This window comes from Cetorhinus maximus, chromosome 10, assembly GCF_964194155.1.
Source record: "Cetorhinus maximus chromosome 10, sCetMax3.hap1.1, whole genome shotgun sequence".
Classification (NCBI taxonomy): Eukaryota; Metazoa; Chordata; class Chondrichthyes; order Lamniformes; family Cetorhinidae; genus Cetorhinus; species Cetorhinus maximus.
In genome coordinates this window covers 23,466,202-23,482,695 of record NC_135888.1, presented here as the reverse complement: position 1 = coordinate 23,482,695, position 16,494 = coordinate 23,466,202, and the positions used below count along the sequence as shown (strand labels likewise).

Here is a 16,494-nt window from a genome sequence, read left to right as displayed (position 1 = left end):
GAAGTTTAAACTGTATAGAGTATGAATAAACAAGATGTTGGGTGGTTCTTTTCCCAGTAAGTTGTGAGCCTCAAACATGTTCCTGGCTAATGTGGTGGGTGTTAACTATCTGCCTTCAAGGGGAGCTGGACTGATGATTGAAGGGTGTTGAGATCGCATCATATAAAACTGTCTTTATGGAAAGCACCTGGCCTGGTTTCAATTACTTGAGGGGTCAAAAAGAAATTTTTCGGAGTATTTTTTCCTCATTTGCCCTTGGTTTTTCTGTTAAGAACCAATGTAGCTGCAGGTAATTGCTCTTTGCAAGCTAATGGATTTAATAGTAACTCAGGAATGCATGGTTAATTCTCTTTAATTTACTGGAGTGAATTTATCATAAAATACAAGCCATAAATTACAATATGAACAATGTTGTTTTTAACATGAACCAAGTTCCTGTCAATCTCCATAGTGTTTTTCATATAAAATTAATCTTAAATATATATTCATATAAAGCATATTGTTTAAGTAAATAGCTAGATATTTTTCCTTCATAATAAAGCAAGTACTTCTGGTTTTCAGAATGACGTGTTTTTAATTCTTATGAGGAATCAAATAGTTCCACTTACCCCATCCTTTGGACTGCATGTCACCTATGGCTAGAAGATGGGAGCAACGGCCTGCTCCCAAGTCTTTGCCAGTGGGAATATTTAACAGCAACCCATAGTGAATCTGATCCAGTTTTTTGCTTCCCTGGAAAGTACCGAGCCTTCCACTCACAAGTGATCAAGATCAGAAAACACGAATACAGGGGAGGCTCGAGATCCTATCCTTCATTACTGTCACATATTCATCTCTGGTCATCTAATATCAGTGCTTCTACCTGCCTCTTATATCAATTTTTGATGAGTTATTTAAACATGTTTATGAACTAAATAAAAGCAAGATACAAACGAGGATATTTGAGTAGACATTTAACGTTAAGTGCAATAAGTTTAAAAAGGACTTGTATCCCCCACAAATCTAACAGGCTCAGCAGGAATTAGAAGGCATATAAAGGTAGCAAATTAATGTTTGAATGATGATCAGATGCAATTCCTGGAATCAACAATGTTGCTGTGGAGATGGGCTAGGCATATTCCCCACAGGTGGAGCAGAAAAGGAAAAAGTCAGAGTGAACCACATGCACACACTGAACTGTCCTTACAGCATCCAAAGAACTCTGGGTGCAGCTCTCCAACCTGTTTTCTTGTTTTGTGCAAGGAAAATAAACAAAACAAAATTACCATCACAAAGCAAGTTAAAAGACTACTTGAATATATTCAGAGTGAAACAAATAGAATAAAAGAAAAGGTAGAAAAATATACTTCCCAGTTTGCAAGCAGGGGATGGAAGAAGTGAACAAATCCCTTATTTAATCTCCACCTTAACAAAACAGTAAATTTTAGAATTGAGCATATGAAATTTTACTGTGGTTGCAAGGTTAAAAAAAGATTAAATTTTCCCAGTTCACATCCAAATTTTCCTGCAATCATTGGTAATTTAGTCCCCACTGCATAGCACTGTACATGGAGACAGGAGAAAATTGATGGGGCCAGTCTTGCTCCACATCCCTAATTACAGAAGTGATCGATAATGGCAGCTTTAGGAAATGAATGGTTGAATGAGGCGGTGGTGTTGGAGGCAGGGGGGAAGGTGTTCTATACAATTTATTACCACAACCATTTCCCAAACCAAGATCAAAACTGTAGAAAAATGCTTGAAGCAGGAACTTCCCACTCACAATGGGAATTCCTTCAGAGCAGGAGGCCAGTGATGGACTTGCTTATTCAGACACTAACAGTGGACATCTGAATAAAAATCTCTGACCTAACAACCCCTGGTCTTGGAATTTAACATTATGATTTAGTTCATTCATCTCAATACATGTGCACCTGTGGCCATGGGACCACATCTTCCTAATGCTATGGTGTATAGTTCATTACCAAACTGATGAATAATTGCACCAATTCCTTGTAATGATTATGGTTCACATTGATTCTAGAAAAGGAAATAAAATGCATTCACAGAATGAAACTCTGAGGTCCAGTGTTCTGGTCACCTTGGAAATTAAATATCAACATTCAAGTTACCATGGGAGTGAGCAGCAAACGTTTCAAACATTGTGGCTACAAGAGCTTCAATTTGCGCTACAGCAAGCATTCAGCGTTCTCAAGTTGTGACATTTGAGCCCTACATGTCAGCCACCTTGTTAAAGATCAGCCACATAGTCAAACCCTTCAAACATTGCTTGTTCCTGTGCAGTTAGTGGCTGGAAGTCACAAAATGGTGAAAGGATTGGTCTCTGGGATGTGAACTCTTCATCAAAGTTCTGGACATCAGACGGGCTGCTTATTTTTGGGACAAATGGTGGCTTTGCTCTTCGAGCTAACAGGGCTTCCCAGTCCACTTCCTGTGAAACAAAGTTACAGATGAGAATGTCTAGGCGTTAGGAGGAAAATTTTAAATAAAAAATGAAAACTACACAAATAAAGGCATCAAATCACACTCAATATACATCAATGGTACATGTATTTCTTACTCACTTGGAAAAACATCTCCTTTTTCACCTCTTCTGCATCCTGATCACCAGCTCCCAGCCGACATTCTGGATTCTTTCTCAGAAGCTGAACAATAAGGGGGATAAATATGTGACATGAAACTCCTTGTTTACTTATGTTTCTGTTAACCAACTCCTCTTCTGATAGGCTGTACACAGAGTTGTAATCGTGGCAGACTTACCTTTCTTATGGCTGAAATAGCCTCCATTGAAAGGAATCGTGGGTAGCGCACTTCATCGTTGACAATACTATCAAATATTTCGTCATCATCATCTCCCGGAAAAGGGCACTGCAAGTAACCAAACACACACAATTACTTTCCATATTATATTGAAATAAAGTGGATGGACAAGGCTCAATGGTGTAAACTAATTAACGCAACTGAAATATAAACTTTTTAATTCTTCCATTTCCGTTACTGTATGTTTAATTGCTGATGAGTTTCATTCATAAATGTGCCAAAGGGAATCAAAATAATTCATTTTAAAATTGAGAGCAAGTCAACTTTATTGTAGGTGGCTCAAGAATCGCAATAGAGAGCTGGAGTAGATCATTGACCTTCTCAATGTTAATGTTTTTATGAAGCAATTTTTAAAAATATTCATGGGATGTGGGCATCACTGGCGAGGTCAGTGTTTACTGTACATCCCCAATTGCCCTTGCAAAGAGGATGGCAAGCCATCTTCTTGAACCATTGCAGTCTATCAGAGCTGTTCTTCATAGAAATGAATAGTTTGCTAGGCTATTTCAGAGGGCAGTCTGGAGTCAACTGCAGTGCTGTAGGTCTGGAGTTACTTATCAGCTGGATCATGCAAGGGCAGCAGGTTTTCTTCCCTAATGGATATTAGTGAAGCAGATGGGTTTTTACAACAATCCAGTAGAGTAGTTTCATTTACGACCACTTCTGATACAAACTTTTAAATTTCAAATTTATTTAATTTCACTAAATTTAAATTCCCCAGCTGCTGTGGTGGAATTTGAACTTTTGTTTCTGCATTATTAGTTCAGGTCTCTGGATTACTAGTCCAGTAACAATCATTATGCTACCACATCTAACATTATATTGACTGGAATTAATTTATATTCCCAGGGAAACACAGGAAATTTTCTCCCATCCCTCCATTTTGCAAACAACCTGTAGGTGTGCGAGAAAGGCACTAGATTAACACTCTCGACTTCACTGCCACCTTCCCTACAGTGTCAATGCTTTACTCAGCACTACCCATTGTTGAAATCAAAAACCTGCCATAGGAAAAGAGGTCATCATAGGCATTAACCTGCACAGCACACTGCTCTAAGAAGCAAAGATCTCACCTCTCCCACCAGCATTTCAAAAATAAGGACACCTAGACCCCACCAGTCAACCGCTCGTGTGTATGAGGTCTCAATCAGCACCTCCGGAGCCAAGAACTCAGGGGTTCCACAAAACGTGTTTGTGTGATCACCAAAACCCATTCCTGCAAACACACACATTTCAATTAAATGTATTAAAGGAAACTTGTAACTCACATGTATACAAGACAACAGCTCAGTATATATATATTTTGGGCTGCAACACATCATTAACTTGACTGGCAAAAGAGCCAGAGGTAGCATGTGGAAAAACTATGCAATGTAGTAGTCAGGATTTGGAATGCAGGGATCTCCCAGGAAAAGCAAAACTAAACTTCCAAGTAAGGAAAAACAAATTCTGAAATTCTGACCCTTAAAGACAAACCAAGCAAGCTTCAAGAGACCCTAATGACTAGGTGACCCCGCTCTCACCAGTCACCAAAAGAAAAGTATACAGCAGGCAGTGTTGAGCTGCCGCAATGAAGTATTATTAAAAGGACAGCAGTTTTTGCTGGAGCCACTCTTTGGTTTGGTCTTGCCGTTTAGTGAACAATACAACATGAACCACAGTTGCTACCTGCTGAGCATCTGGCACAGGCCATACTTTCAGCTCCAGAGAACCCTCCTCTGGTAAAGAGCTCCACTTGAGGTTTAACTAAGAACAGGGAAAAGCCATTCAAAGTCAGCCTTTGGTCAGAGTCCAAATCAACTTCATCTTTTTCTATCCTTATAAGTTTGACTTTCTTGATCCCTCCTGTAACTATTACATCTTCTTAACCAAGTACATTCTTTCTAAGATTAGCCGATACTTGTTACCTTTAGTAGTTTGGTAGCACAGAACTTGAGTATTGCTGAAAAATGACATTTTGTCGAAGCTTTTCGTCTTGCAGTCAACAGGATAAATCGCAAGGATACCAGTGTCAGGAAAAGCAACAACTTTATACTATATGAAAGGAGTGCTGATTGGTAGTGGTGTTGCCAACCAATCAGCAATGTCTTCTCATATAGGTTAAAGTTGTTGTTTCCCGTGGCATTGGTATTCTTGCAATTGTCCTGATGAGCGCAAGTCAAAAGCTTCCACAATGTCAGTTTTCAGGAATACTCGTTATCTTCCTCAAAATATCTTCAAATTTCTTTCTTTCTCAAAATATTCTGACTCTGGCTGGGGGTATGATCCTGCAACCCTTTGGTACCTCACTCTCACACACTCGTTCCTCATTTTAGAGCCTGGACAGCTGAGTGGTGCCTGACTATTCAACAAAGCGGACATCTCAGTTAAGCCCAATTCTCTTATCCAACATTGACACACAGATACCAACCCACCAGGAGTCACCAGACAGAAATAGGACCATTGACTGATTTCACTACCCCAGCTTTCAGATGCTGGTGTATTTATACCCCACTGCCAGCTTGGTAGCAATCAACTGAGAATTGAACTGGGAACATTCCCAGTTAGTGTAGTTTAGTACTACACTGGGTAGTTCCTCTACCCACTAGGCAATCAGAGGAGAAACAGAAAATGCTGGAAATCTACAACAGGTCATTATCTGTAATGAGAAAATAATGTTTCAGGTATGCATGTTTCAGGTATGCATCTTTCGTTAGAACTCTAAATCAAACAACCCATGATATAACATTGTTTGCTTACTTCAAGGGAAACATGGAAGTTTACCTTCTTTGCAGAGCCCAAAGTCACCAATTTTAATATAACCCTCAGCATCCATCAACAAGTTGTCTAATTTCAGATCCCTGCGAGAGATGGAGGCAAAAATCAGTTACAGATCTACAGTCATATTTACTGTAGGTAGAATTGAAAGAAATCAGTTACATAAATCACATACATTCTTGACAAGTCTTTTAATCCCTTCCTCAGAAAATGTTTCCAGCTGTGTGGTGTTGTGCAATCATTGAAAATGGCAACATAAGTGATTTCCTTTGTAATAAACACTGATTATACTTAATATAGGCACACTACAATGGGCAGTAAAAGTAGGATGCAGATTCAAATCTGCAATTCCTCAAAATTTCTCTTTTCAACAGCGGTTTCCCTCAATCTCACTCAACTTCAGCCAGAAGAATAAAATGAGTTGGTTGATAGGACTTCCCACATCCAAGATCAATAAATCTCTGTGAAACTGACTCATGAAACTGATTGATTGTCTCTTCCCTCCTTTTCTTATTCAAGACACAGTTCCAGCCCAGCAAAGAAATCTCCATCTAGTGACTGGGATGAGAATTGCCAAGAATCACTCAATGATTGTAAGTAAGCTTCCAAAGCAGCCAAGGCAAGGATGTGAACTTCCATAGAACCATAGAAAAGTTACAGCACAGAAAAAGAGGCCATTCAGCCCATCATGTCTGTGCCAGATGAAAAGCAAAAGCCCATTCTAATCCCACCTTCCAGCAACCAGTCTGTAGCCTTGCAGGTTACAGCACTTTAGGTGCAGATCCAGGTACCTTTTAAATTAATTGAGGGTTTCTTCCTCCGCCACCAAACCAGGCAGCGAATTCCAAACAGTCTCTGCCCTCTGGGTAAAGAAATCTTTCCTCATGTCCCCTCTAATCCCTCTACTAATCACCTTAAATCTGTGCACCCTGGTAATTGACCTCTCAGCTAGGGGAAACAGAGCATCCCTGTCTACCCTATCTAGGCCACTCAATCTTATACACCTCAGTCAGGTCAACCCACAACCTCCTCAGCTTCAAGGAAAACAGTCTATACAATCTTTCCTCATAGCTGCAATTTTCAAGCTCTGGCAACATTTTTGTAAATCTCCTCTGTACTCTCCAGAGCAATTCTGTCCTTCCTGTAATGTGATGACCAGAACTGTACACAAAATTCCAGCTGTGGCCTAACCAGCATTTTATACAGTTCCATTATGACATCCCTGTTTTTATATTTGATACCTCATCCAATAGAGGAAAGCATTCCATATGCTTTCTTTACCACCTTATCTACCTGTCCTGCCACCTTCAGGGACCTGCGGCTATGTAATCCTATAGGATAAGAGTCTAATATTCTAATGAAGCAGTAAAAGATAACCCTTATGTACAGCCTTTTTAAAAATAATTGAGCTAGTGAAGAGTTAACAAGACCAATGTATTTAAGCCATCGGTTACCTGTAAACTATATTTTTCTCATGCAGAAATTGCAATCCAAGAATAACACAGGCTGCATAAAACCTGGAGGGATACAACAAAATATCATTCACTAACTTGAAGACAATTTGATTACAATAATAAATACACAGATTCTTACCAAACTCATTACCCTACTCACAATTAAGACAATGACTTTTCTGTGAATAACCTGAGTAAAGTCAATCTATAAATTCCTTTTTGCCACTTTGAGAGTTTAATTCCAGTTCCCCACCCTATTTCCATAACCCTGAATATTCCTTACTTCCAAGTGATTATCTATATCCTTCTTAAACATTTTAATTTATTCTACATCCAATACCTTGAGAGATGTATTTCCAAATTTTCAGAAGCTTTATCTGAACACTTTAGTTTGAATTTAACGCTCCCTTGTTCTGAGTTCTCCCACTAGAGCAATCATCATTCACTAACTTGTAATTTACCTTCATTAATTCAAATACAAATCCACTGAATGTGTTTTTTAAATTCATTCTTGGGATGTGAGCATCACTAGCAAGGCCAGCATTTATTGTCCATCCCCAGTTGCCCTCAAGAAAGGTGGTGGTGAGCCGCCACCTTGAACCACTACAGTTCATATAATGTTTTTTACAACAAACAGTGCTTAGGGAGGGAATGTAACACATTAGTGTGTGAGGCATAACCCAATTGTACGTGGTCTCTCAGTAGCTCAATCATTTCAACCCATTGTTTGCACTAAGTTTATTCTCTTCACTCTGTAGGGCAACAATATTTTTGCTATCTCTGGCTACCACTGACAAACTTATCACCTGATTACTAACCATTAGGTCAGAGAGGTTTTTAAAATTATTGGATATAGTAGATTTAGATAAAATAAATCAAGATGGCCATTAGAGAACTGGAAGACATGCTTAAAAGCAAGAGTTAGATACCAGAAAATAGCTCTCCCATCAGAAAACTGTCATTCTTTAGAACTACTGGCAGCTATAACAAGTATGATTGTGCAACAGTCCATTAAAAAGTGCCTCGGCACATTCTTGACAGAAGCAGATATTGCTGTGTATCAAGGTGTGCATTAGATAAGGCGTCACAGCTAACTTCTGTAGCTTGCCAATCTTGCTCAACATTATTCTCTAGAGTTAGAATTACCAGTGATTGGGAAGGGAGGTGCACAAGATTACACTATTAAAACATTAGTGGATGAGCCTCATTGCTTTTTCTCATCTTTCCTTGTGTACCTGCGTTAATGTCACTTGTTTTATTCTCCCTTGGAGCTGACATTTTTTAAAATTACTATTCACCCAAGATATGATGTGGTTTATATTTGTTGTCCACCCTCATTGTTCTGAGTATTTTGGGAGGCCACTTCGGCAGGCAGTTAATAATCAATGCCATTGGAGTAGGACTAAAGTTATATAGGTCAGATCAGGTAAAGAAGGCTGTTTCCTTCCCTGAAAGGGGCATTAGTGAACCAGTTGAGTCTTGACAACAATATGACAGCTTCATGATCACTTCTATTGATCAGCTTTTAAGATTTTAAAAATAAAACTGAATTCAAATTCAAACCGCCCATTTGAACTACTGTTCTCTGGATTATTTGCCCAAGCCTCTGGTTTACAAGTCCAGTAACATAACCACTGCTCTACAGTACCCCTTTTCCATCCTCGAATGAATGGCTTGCCTCGTAATATCCATCACAAAGCAATACATAGGAGCAGGTCCAAATTCTCATGGACCACTTACCGAGTTTGGGGTTCAGAGAAGACATTGGAACGAATGTGCATCATTAGGTCTCCTCCAGGTGCATACTCCATCACAAAGCAAACATGATTTGTGGTTTGAAAGCATGCAAAGAGATTCACAAGGAAAGGATGCTGTGCAGAGCTTGCTGTCTCAAAGATTCGCTTCTCACACATTAAGCTAAAAATAGAAGACAGTGACAAACTTAAAATACAGTAGGGTTGAGTTGTGTCCAGTGATCTTCATTTATGTAGGTTCACATTTCAGCAAAGCAAATAGCAGTTTAATGTAACAATTAATCTAATCAAGAAATAATAAACTGTTATCATGAAGGGGTCACTTTATGAACTTCCAGAGGATATTTGTTTACATAATATACTATAAATTTCCACCTTTAAGGTTAAAGCACTTATCACCCCTTTCCACATAGTTTGCAACTTGTGTTTTCTTCACATGATTCTTATTCACCCCCTTTGTAGCTGTGCCAGTACTGCTACAACACCTGCATCTACCAACAATGTGGAAAATTGCCCAGATATGTCCTGTCCACAAAAAGCAGGACAAATGCAATTGAGCCAATTACTGCCACAGTCTACTCTCAGTCCAAAAAGTGATGGAAGATGTCACTGACAGTGCTGTAGAGCGACATTTACTCAGCAAAAACCTGCTCACTGATGCTCAGTTTGGATTATGCCAGGCCACTCAGTTCCAGACCTCAAAGTCTTGGTTGAAATAGAGACAAAAGTCCATACCAGATGTGAGGTGAGACTGTCTTCATGCCAAGGCAGCACTTGTCCGAGAGTGGCATCAAGGAGTGCTAGCAAAATTGAAGTCAATGGAAACAGGAAAACTCTCCACTTGTTGGAGTCAAACATGTCACAAAGGAAAATGATTGTAGTTGTTTGAGGCCAATCATCTCGACCCCAGGACACTGCTGCAGGAGTTCCTCAGAGTAGCGTCACAGGCCTAACTATCCTCAGCTGCTTCAATGATCTTCCCTCAAACATAAGGTCGAAAGTAGGGATGATTGCAGTGTTCAGTATCATTCACAGTTCCTCAGATATTGAAGCAGTCCCTGTCCATATGCAGCAAGACCTGGACAACATTCAGGCTTGGACTGATAAGTTACAAGCAATATTCACACCATCACACAAGTGTCAGGCAATGGCCATGTCCAACGAGAGAGAATCGAACCATTTCCCCTTGATGTTCAACAGCATTACCATTGATGAATCCACCATCAACATCCTGGGAGGTCATCGTTGAACAGAAACTTAACTGGACCAGCCATATCAATATTGAGGTGACAAGTCCAGGCCAGAGGCTGGGAATTCTGCAGCAAGTAATTCATCTCCTCACTCTTCACAGCTTGTGCACATTCTGAAAGGCACAAGTCAGGGGTATGATGGAATACTCATTTGCCTGAGTGCAGCTCCAACAACACTCAGGAAGCTCCACACCATGCAGCACAAAGCAGTCCATTTGATCAGCACCCCATCCACCACCTCTACCACGGGTCATAGTGGCAGCAGTGTACACCATCTACAAGATGCACTGCAACAATATAGGGTCTTAAAATAAGTGGCTGCTGAGATAGTAAATGCATTGGTTTTAATTTTCCATAATTCCCTAGATTCTGGAAAGGTCCCATCAGGTTGGAAAATAGTGAATGGAACTCCTCTATTCAAGAAAGGAGCAAGGCAGAAAACTACAGGCCAGTTAGCTTAACATCTGTCATAGAGAAAGTGCTGGAATCTATTATTAAGGAAGTTATAGCTGGGCACTTCGAATATCTCAATGCAATCAGGCAGAATCAATATGGTTTTGTGAAAGGGAATTTGTGTTTGACTAATTTATTAGCGTTCTTGAAGAAGTAACTAGCAAGGTGGATAAAGGGAAACCTATGAACGGGGTGTACTTAGATTTCCAGAAGGCATTTGACAAGGTGCCACAAAGATTACTACTTCAAATAAGAACTTATGGTGCAGGGGTAACATATTAACATGGATAGAGGATTGGCTACCTAACAGAAAACAAGAGAGTAGGCATAAATGGGTCATTTTCAGGTTGGCAAGATGAAGCTAGTGGAGTGCCACAAGGCTGAGTGCTGGAGCCTCAACTATTTACAATCTACATTAATAATTTGGATGAAGAGTCCGAATGTATAGTTGCTAAATTTTTCAAGATAGGTAGGAAAGCAAGTTGTAAAGAGGACATATGAGGTCTGCAAAGAGATATAGATAGGTTAGGTGAGTGGGTAAAAAGGTGGCAGGTGAAATATAATGTGGGAAAATGTGAGGTTATGCACTTTGGCAGGAAGAATAAAGAACCTGAATATTATTTAAATGGAGAAAGGCTGCAGCAGAGGGATTTGGGAGTCTTGTGCATGAATCCTAAAAAGCTAACAAGTTCAACAGCTAATAGGGAAGGCAAATGGAATGTTGGCCTTTATTTCAAAGAGAATGGAGTATAAAAATAGAAAAGTCTTGCTAAAGCTATACAAAGCATTAGTTAGACCACACCTAGAATACTGTGAAGAGTTTTGGTCTCCTTATCTAAGGAAAGATATACTGCCATTGGAGGCAGTCCAGTGTAGGTTCACTAGGTTAATTCAGGGTATGAAGGGGTTTTCTTATTAGGAGAGGTTGAGTAGGTTGGGTCTGTACTCATTGGAGTTTAGAAGAATGAGAGGCGACCTTATTGAAACATAAAAGATTCTTAGGGGGCTTGACAGGGTAGATGCTGAGGGGCTGTTTCCCCTTGTGGGAGAGTCTAGGACCAGAGAGCATAATCTCAGAGTAAGGGGTTGCCCATTTAAAACAGAAATGAGGAGGAATTTCTTCTCTGAGGGTAGTGAATCTGTGGAATTCTTTACTGCAGAGGGCTGTAGAAGCTAGGTCGTTAAGTATATTCAAGGCGGAGATAGACAGATTTTTAATCAGTAAGGGAATCAAGGGTTATGGGAAAAAGGCAGGAAAGTGGAGTTGAGGATTATCAAATCAGCCATGATCTCATTGATTGATGGAGCAGACCCAATTGGGCCAAATGGCCTACTTCTGCTTCTACGTCTGATGGTCTGTGGGAAAATGTGAACTCCATTTCCATTTTGGCAGAAAGAATAGAAAAGCAGCATATTATCTAAATGGAGATATACTGTAGAACTTTTGATATACAGAGGGATCTGATGTCCTGGTACATGAATCACAAAATGTTACTCTGCACGTACAGCAAGTGATTAGGAAGGCAAATGGAATGTTGTCATTTATTGCAAGGGGAATGGATTATAAAAGTAGGGATGTTTTGCTACAGTTGTACAGGGCATTGGCGACTACTGTGTGCAGTTTTGGTGGTCTTATTTAGGAAAGGACATAATTGCATTCGGAGCAGCCGTGGTTCAAACATGGGCAAAGGAGCTGAACTCCAGAGGTGAGCTGAGAGTGACTGCCCCTGACATCAAGGCAGCATTTGACCGAGTGTGGCATCAAGGAGCCCTAGAAAAACTGGAGTCAATGTGAATCAGGGGGAAAACTCTCCATTGGTTGGAGTCATAGCTAGCACAAAGGAAGATGGTTGTGGTTGTTGGAGGTCAGTCATCTCACTTCCAGGACATCACTGCAGGAGTTCCACAGGGTAGTGTCTGAGGCCCAACCATCACCAGCTGCTTCATCAATGACCTTCCTTCCTCAAGGTCAGAAGTGCAAATGTTCACTGATGATTGCACAATGTTCAACACCATTCGCTACTCCTCAAGATACTGAAGCAGTCCACGTCCAAATGCAGCAAGACCTGGACAACATTCAGGCTTGAGCTGACAAGGGCAAGTAACATTCACGTCACACAAGTGCCTGGCAATGACCATCTCCATCAAGACAGAATCTAACCATCGGCCTGGACATTCAATTGAGTTACCATTGCTGAATTCCCCACTATCAACATCCTGGGGGTTACCATTGACGAGAAACTGAACTAAAATAGCCATATAAATACTATGGCTATAAAAGCAGGTTAGAGGCTAGGAATCCTGCAGCGAGTAACTCACTCCCCAAAGCCTATCCACCATCTATAAGGCACAAGTCAGGAGTGTGATGGAATACACTCTATTTGCCTGGATGAGCGCAGCTCCACCAACACAAGAAGCTTGACACCATCCAGGACAAAGCATCATGTTTGATTGGTACCCCATCCACAAACATTCACTCCCTCCACCACTGACGCACAGTGGCATCAGTATGTACCATCTACGAGATACACTGCAGAAACTCACCAAGGCTCCTTAGGTGGCACCTTCCAAACCCACAACTGCTACCATCTAGAAGGACAAGGGCAACAAATACATGGGAATACCACCACCTGGAAAGTTCCCCTCCAAGTGATTCACCATCCTGACTTGGAAATATATCACTGTTCCTTCACTGTCGCTGGGTCAAAATCCTGGAATTCCTTCCCGAACAGCACTGTGGATGTACCTACACCACATGGACTGCAGTACTTCAAGACGACAGCTCACCACCACCTTCTCAAGGGCAATTAGGGATGGGCAATAAATGCTGGCCTAGCCAGTGAGGCCCATATTCTGTAAATGAATAAAAAAGCCTAATGCTTATGGCACCATACCCCAAGGAGAAAGTTTTTTTTTGGTCAATACCCTCGATATAGATGGTAAAAATGAATAAAAACAAACTGTCCCTGGTACAGAGGTAGCAAACACCCACCTGTCTACTTCACCTCGAGAAACTACACTTCCTTTCTTCAAGGCTTTAATAGCAAACATTTTCTTAGTCAATTTATGTTCTGCTAGCAGCACCTAGGATAGAGCAAGTTAGTTAGAACAGAAGTACAGCAACCCACGCTTCTGAAAATGAAGCCCCAGTATCCAACCCCCCACCCACCCAGAGGTGTACTAGAGGATTCCGGGATGCCAAAGATCACATTTCAGCCCCTACCATGGTTTTACATACACATATGCACTCTCAATTTAGTAGGGGGTATAGGAACCATGAATAACTTTCCCCTTCTAAATCTATGGACATGAGGCCAGCTGTAGTTCTTCTAAATGACCACACTCCCTCCCAGTGAATGGAAATCAGCTAACACAACACAAACTAGGCAATGAAAATGGGACCTCCTCGTTCAGAAGCTCATTAGGTAAACTTGAGTCTTGTATAACGAACTTTATCCAGGGCTGAACCAGAGAGGTTCAGAGACTTGATGTTACTTTAGTGCATATTAATTTTACACTTTTTTCTTTATTCTTTCATTGGATGTGGGTGCGCTGGCAAGGCCAGCATTTGTTGCCCATCCCTAATTGCCCTTGAGCTGAGTGACTTACTAGGCCATTTCAGAGGGCAGTTAAGAGTCATCCACATTGCTGAGAGTCTGGAGTCACACGTAGGCCAGACCAGGTAAGAATGACAGATTTCCTTCCCTAAAGGACATTAGCGAACCAGATGGGTATTTATGACAAATCGATGACAGTTTTAGTTGAATTTAATATTAATTGAATCTAAATTCCACTAGCTACCATGGTGGGACTTTAAGCCATGTTCCCACAGCATTAGCCTGGGTTTCTGGATTACTAGTCCAGTGACATTACCACTATGTCACCATCTCTCCTGCCAGATTGCTCTGCTTTAGAATGGGTTTTCACACCAGATATTTTACTTGGATTCAGCGTCACAAGACCATGCCTAATGTAGCAACTCCAGGGGCTAAACAGAGAATCCTGATCACTGTTTTGGCTCATTGGATTTATGCCAAATACCAACAAGCGGTTTAGCTTCAACAGTGGAAGAATAACGACTTCTAGAATGTACTTCAGGCAACAAACTACTACTCAGGTAAAGAGCAACTACTGTCAACAAAGGCACTTCTCCTGCACCAATACTCAGCATAAAACTCAGCCTTGAAAGTGTCCTTTATAGGGATATGGTTGTTTCCAGTCATATTTTTTTTAAATTTGTTTGACCATTTTTTGCAAAGGAACGACTTTAGGGGAAATAAAAAAAGGTTACTTTTAATGTTTTTATTTTTGTTTGGAAAAATCAATGTGTAATCTTATGGGTTTGGAAAAAAGGAGGCACACAGGCAAAAGGGAAGGTGGTTAATGTGCCAAATGGAAGTTGTTTCACCTAGAGTCTTAACAACAAGCTTGCCTAGCTTTTAGAAAGACATTCTCACCATAGTACTGAAAAACCCTTTTACATTGGTTTGTAAGGCAGAGGATGGATTAGGGACATGCTTTTTGATAGAGGAGGGCTTTTAAAACTGAACACAAAGCAAACGGTCAAGAAATGCGACAAGATGGTTAAAATACAGGAGATTGTGGGGGTGAAAAAGAAAAAGGTTCTTCTGGGTTATAGGACAAGAGTTTAGAGGAGTTTGTCTATATCAAACAAGGCAACCCTCTCATGAGGGAAATCACATAGCATGTCCAATGTTATCTGAGAGATAAGTTGTACATTTTCTAGTAAGTGACTCATTGTAACCATTAATAATGTGTGTTTAATGTACTGAGGGATAAAACTATTTAATTCAAAACCAAGCCTCATCACATTTAGTTTTAAATTGATCTACATTTGAAGGGAATTAAGGGCAAATGATACAAAAGATGCTCCCCATGTCATATGGGTTTCCAGTGCTGCAACCATGGGCTTGTTATGATACAAGTAGATACAGGGCATTCTGAGCCAGCTCCCATAAAAGTAAGATGCTCAGTCCACTATGGGAGGGACTGATATCCTTGAATTCAAGGAGGTATCTTTACCAGAAACAAACCTACAACAGCCAACATGGAATTTCTAGTTAGTGCTATTGCTGTCTACCTCCAAAATAAAGCCAGAGTTAAAGCTCTTACTACGTTCCAGAGCAAAACGAAAATCAGTATGTTATTTGCCCAACTCGGGGTTGCCAATCAGATATTTTAAATACAATTACAATGTCAAATAATAAAGATATTTGCTGGTGAGGGAAAATCCATTAAATCTCAAAGCCTGTAAACTTAACCAGGCAATTATAAAAAGATATGCTATTGACATAACAGGGCGAAGGACTCTGCAATTAATAGGTATCAGCAAATTAAAACACTTTGGCTGTTCCATGAAAGAAAACTATAGATGCCAAGAACATAACATGAGCAAGTAAATCCTATTCACATATCAGGCCTTTGAAAAGTTATTTTGCATCCCAGAAGGTGCCGTGTACTATCTGCCACTTACAGAAACAAAGCAGCGTTTAAAGGGATGCCAAGTAGCAAGACACTGAAAAAAATGTAGACTGAGAAAGGTGACCGAAACTCCCAATTTATCAGAAATCTCCCTCATACCTTTCCAAAGTGACCTCGTCCCAGAAAGGCAACACAATCGAAATCTTCAATATGCAAGGTCTGCTTTCTGCAAAGATATATTAGAATATTAATTTTATGCACTGCAACAATAGCTACTAACTAGTTTTGACAGAAACTGCTAGATATGCACAAAAAGTCAGTTAACATTTGAAAAGGAGGGAGGTTAATACTGCAGTAGTTTTGATGAAGAATCTCACTCAGAACTTGTTTCTCTCTCCAGCAAAGTGAAACAACTTGAGTACTAATAGTGCTAATAATAATCTTCCAAAATTCCATAGAATCTGGTAGGGTCCCAGTGGATTGGAAAATAACAAATGTAACACTTCTTCTCCCCAAGAAAGCAGGGAGACAAAAAACAGGAAACCAAAAGCCAGTAAGTCTAAC

General features: G+C 40.3%; 1 protein-coding gene across 2 annotated transcripts in view; it reads right to left on the bottom strand.

The window, feature by feature from the left end:
* Window positions 1-336: 336 nt before the first annotated feature.
* LOC144685544 (serine/threonine-protein kinase N2-like) overlaps window positions 337-16,494 on the bottom strand; it is a 39,407-nt gene continuing 23,249 nt past the window's right edge. For both annotated transcript variants that reach the window (XM_078550165.1, XM_078550166.1), the window contains exons 14-22: window positions 16,090-16,156; window positions 13,481-13,572; window positions 8,772-8,948; window positions 7,032-7,094; window positions 5,584-5,660; window positions 3,894-4,036; window positions 2,761-2,868; window positions 2,565-2,645; window positions 337-2,431 (exon numbers count right to left, since the gene is read on the bottom strand). In XM_078550165.1, coding sequence (XP_078406291.1) covers window positions 2,231-2,431; window positions 2,565-2,645; window positions 2,761-2,868; window positions 3,894-4,036; window positions 5,584-5,660; window positions 7,032-7,094; window positions 8,772-8,948; window positions 13,481-13,572; window positions 16,090-16,156 — 1,009 coding nt within the window. In that variant the 3' untranslated portion in view covers window positions 337-2,230. The remainder of the gene's footprint in view (window positions 2,432-2,564; window positions 2,646-2,760; window positions 2,869-3,893; window positions 4,037-5,583; window positions 5,661-7,031; window positions 7,095-8,771; window positions 8,949-13,480; window positions 13,573-16,089; window positions 16,157-16,494) is intronic.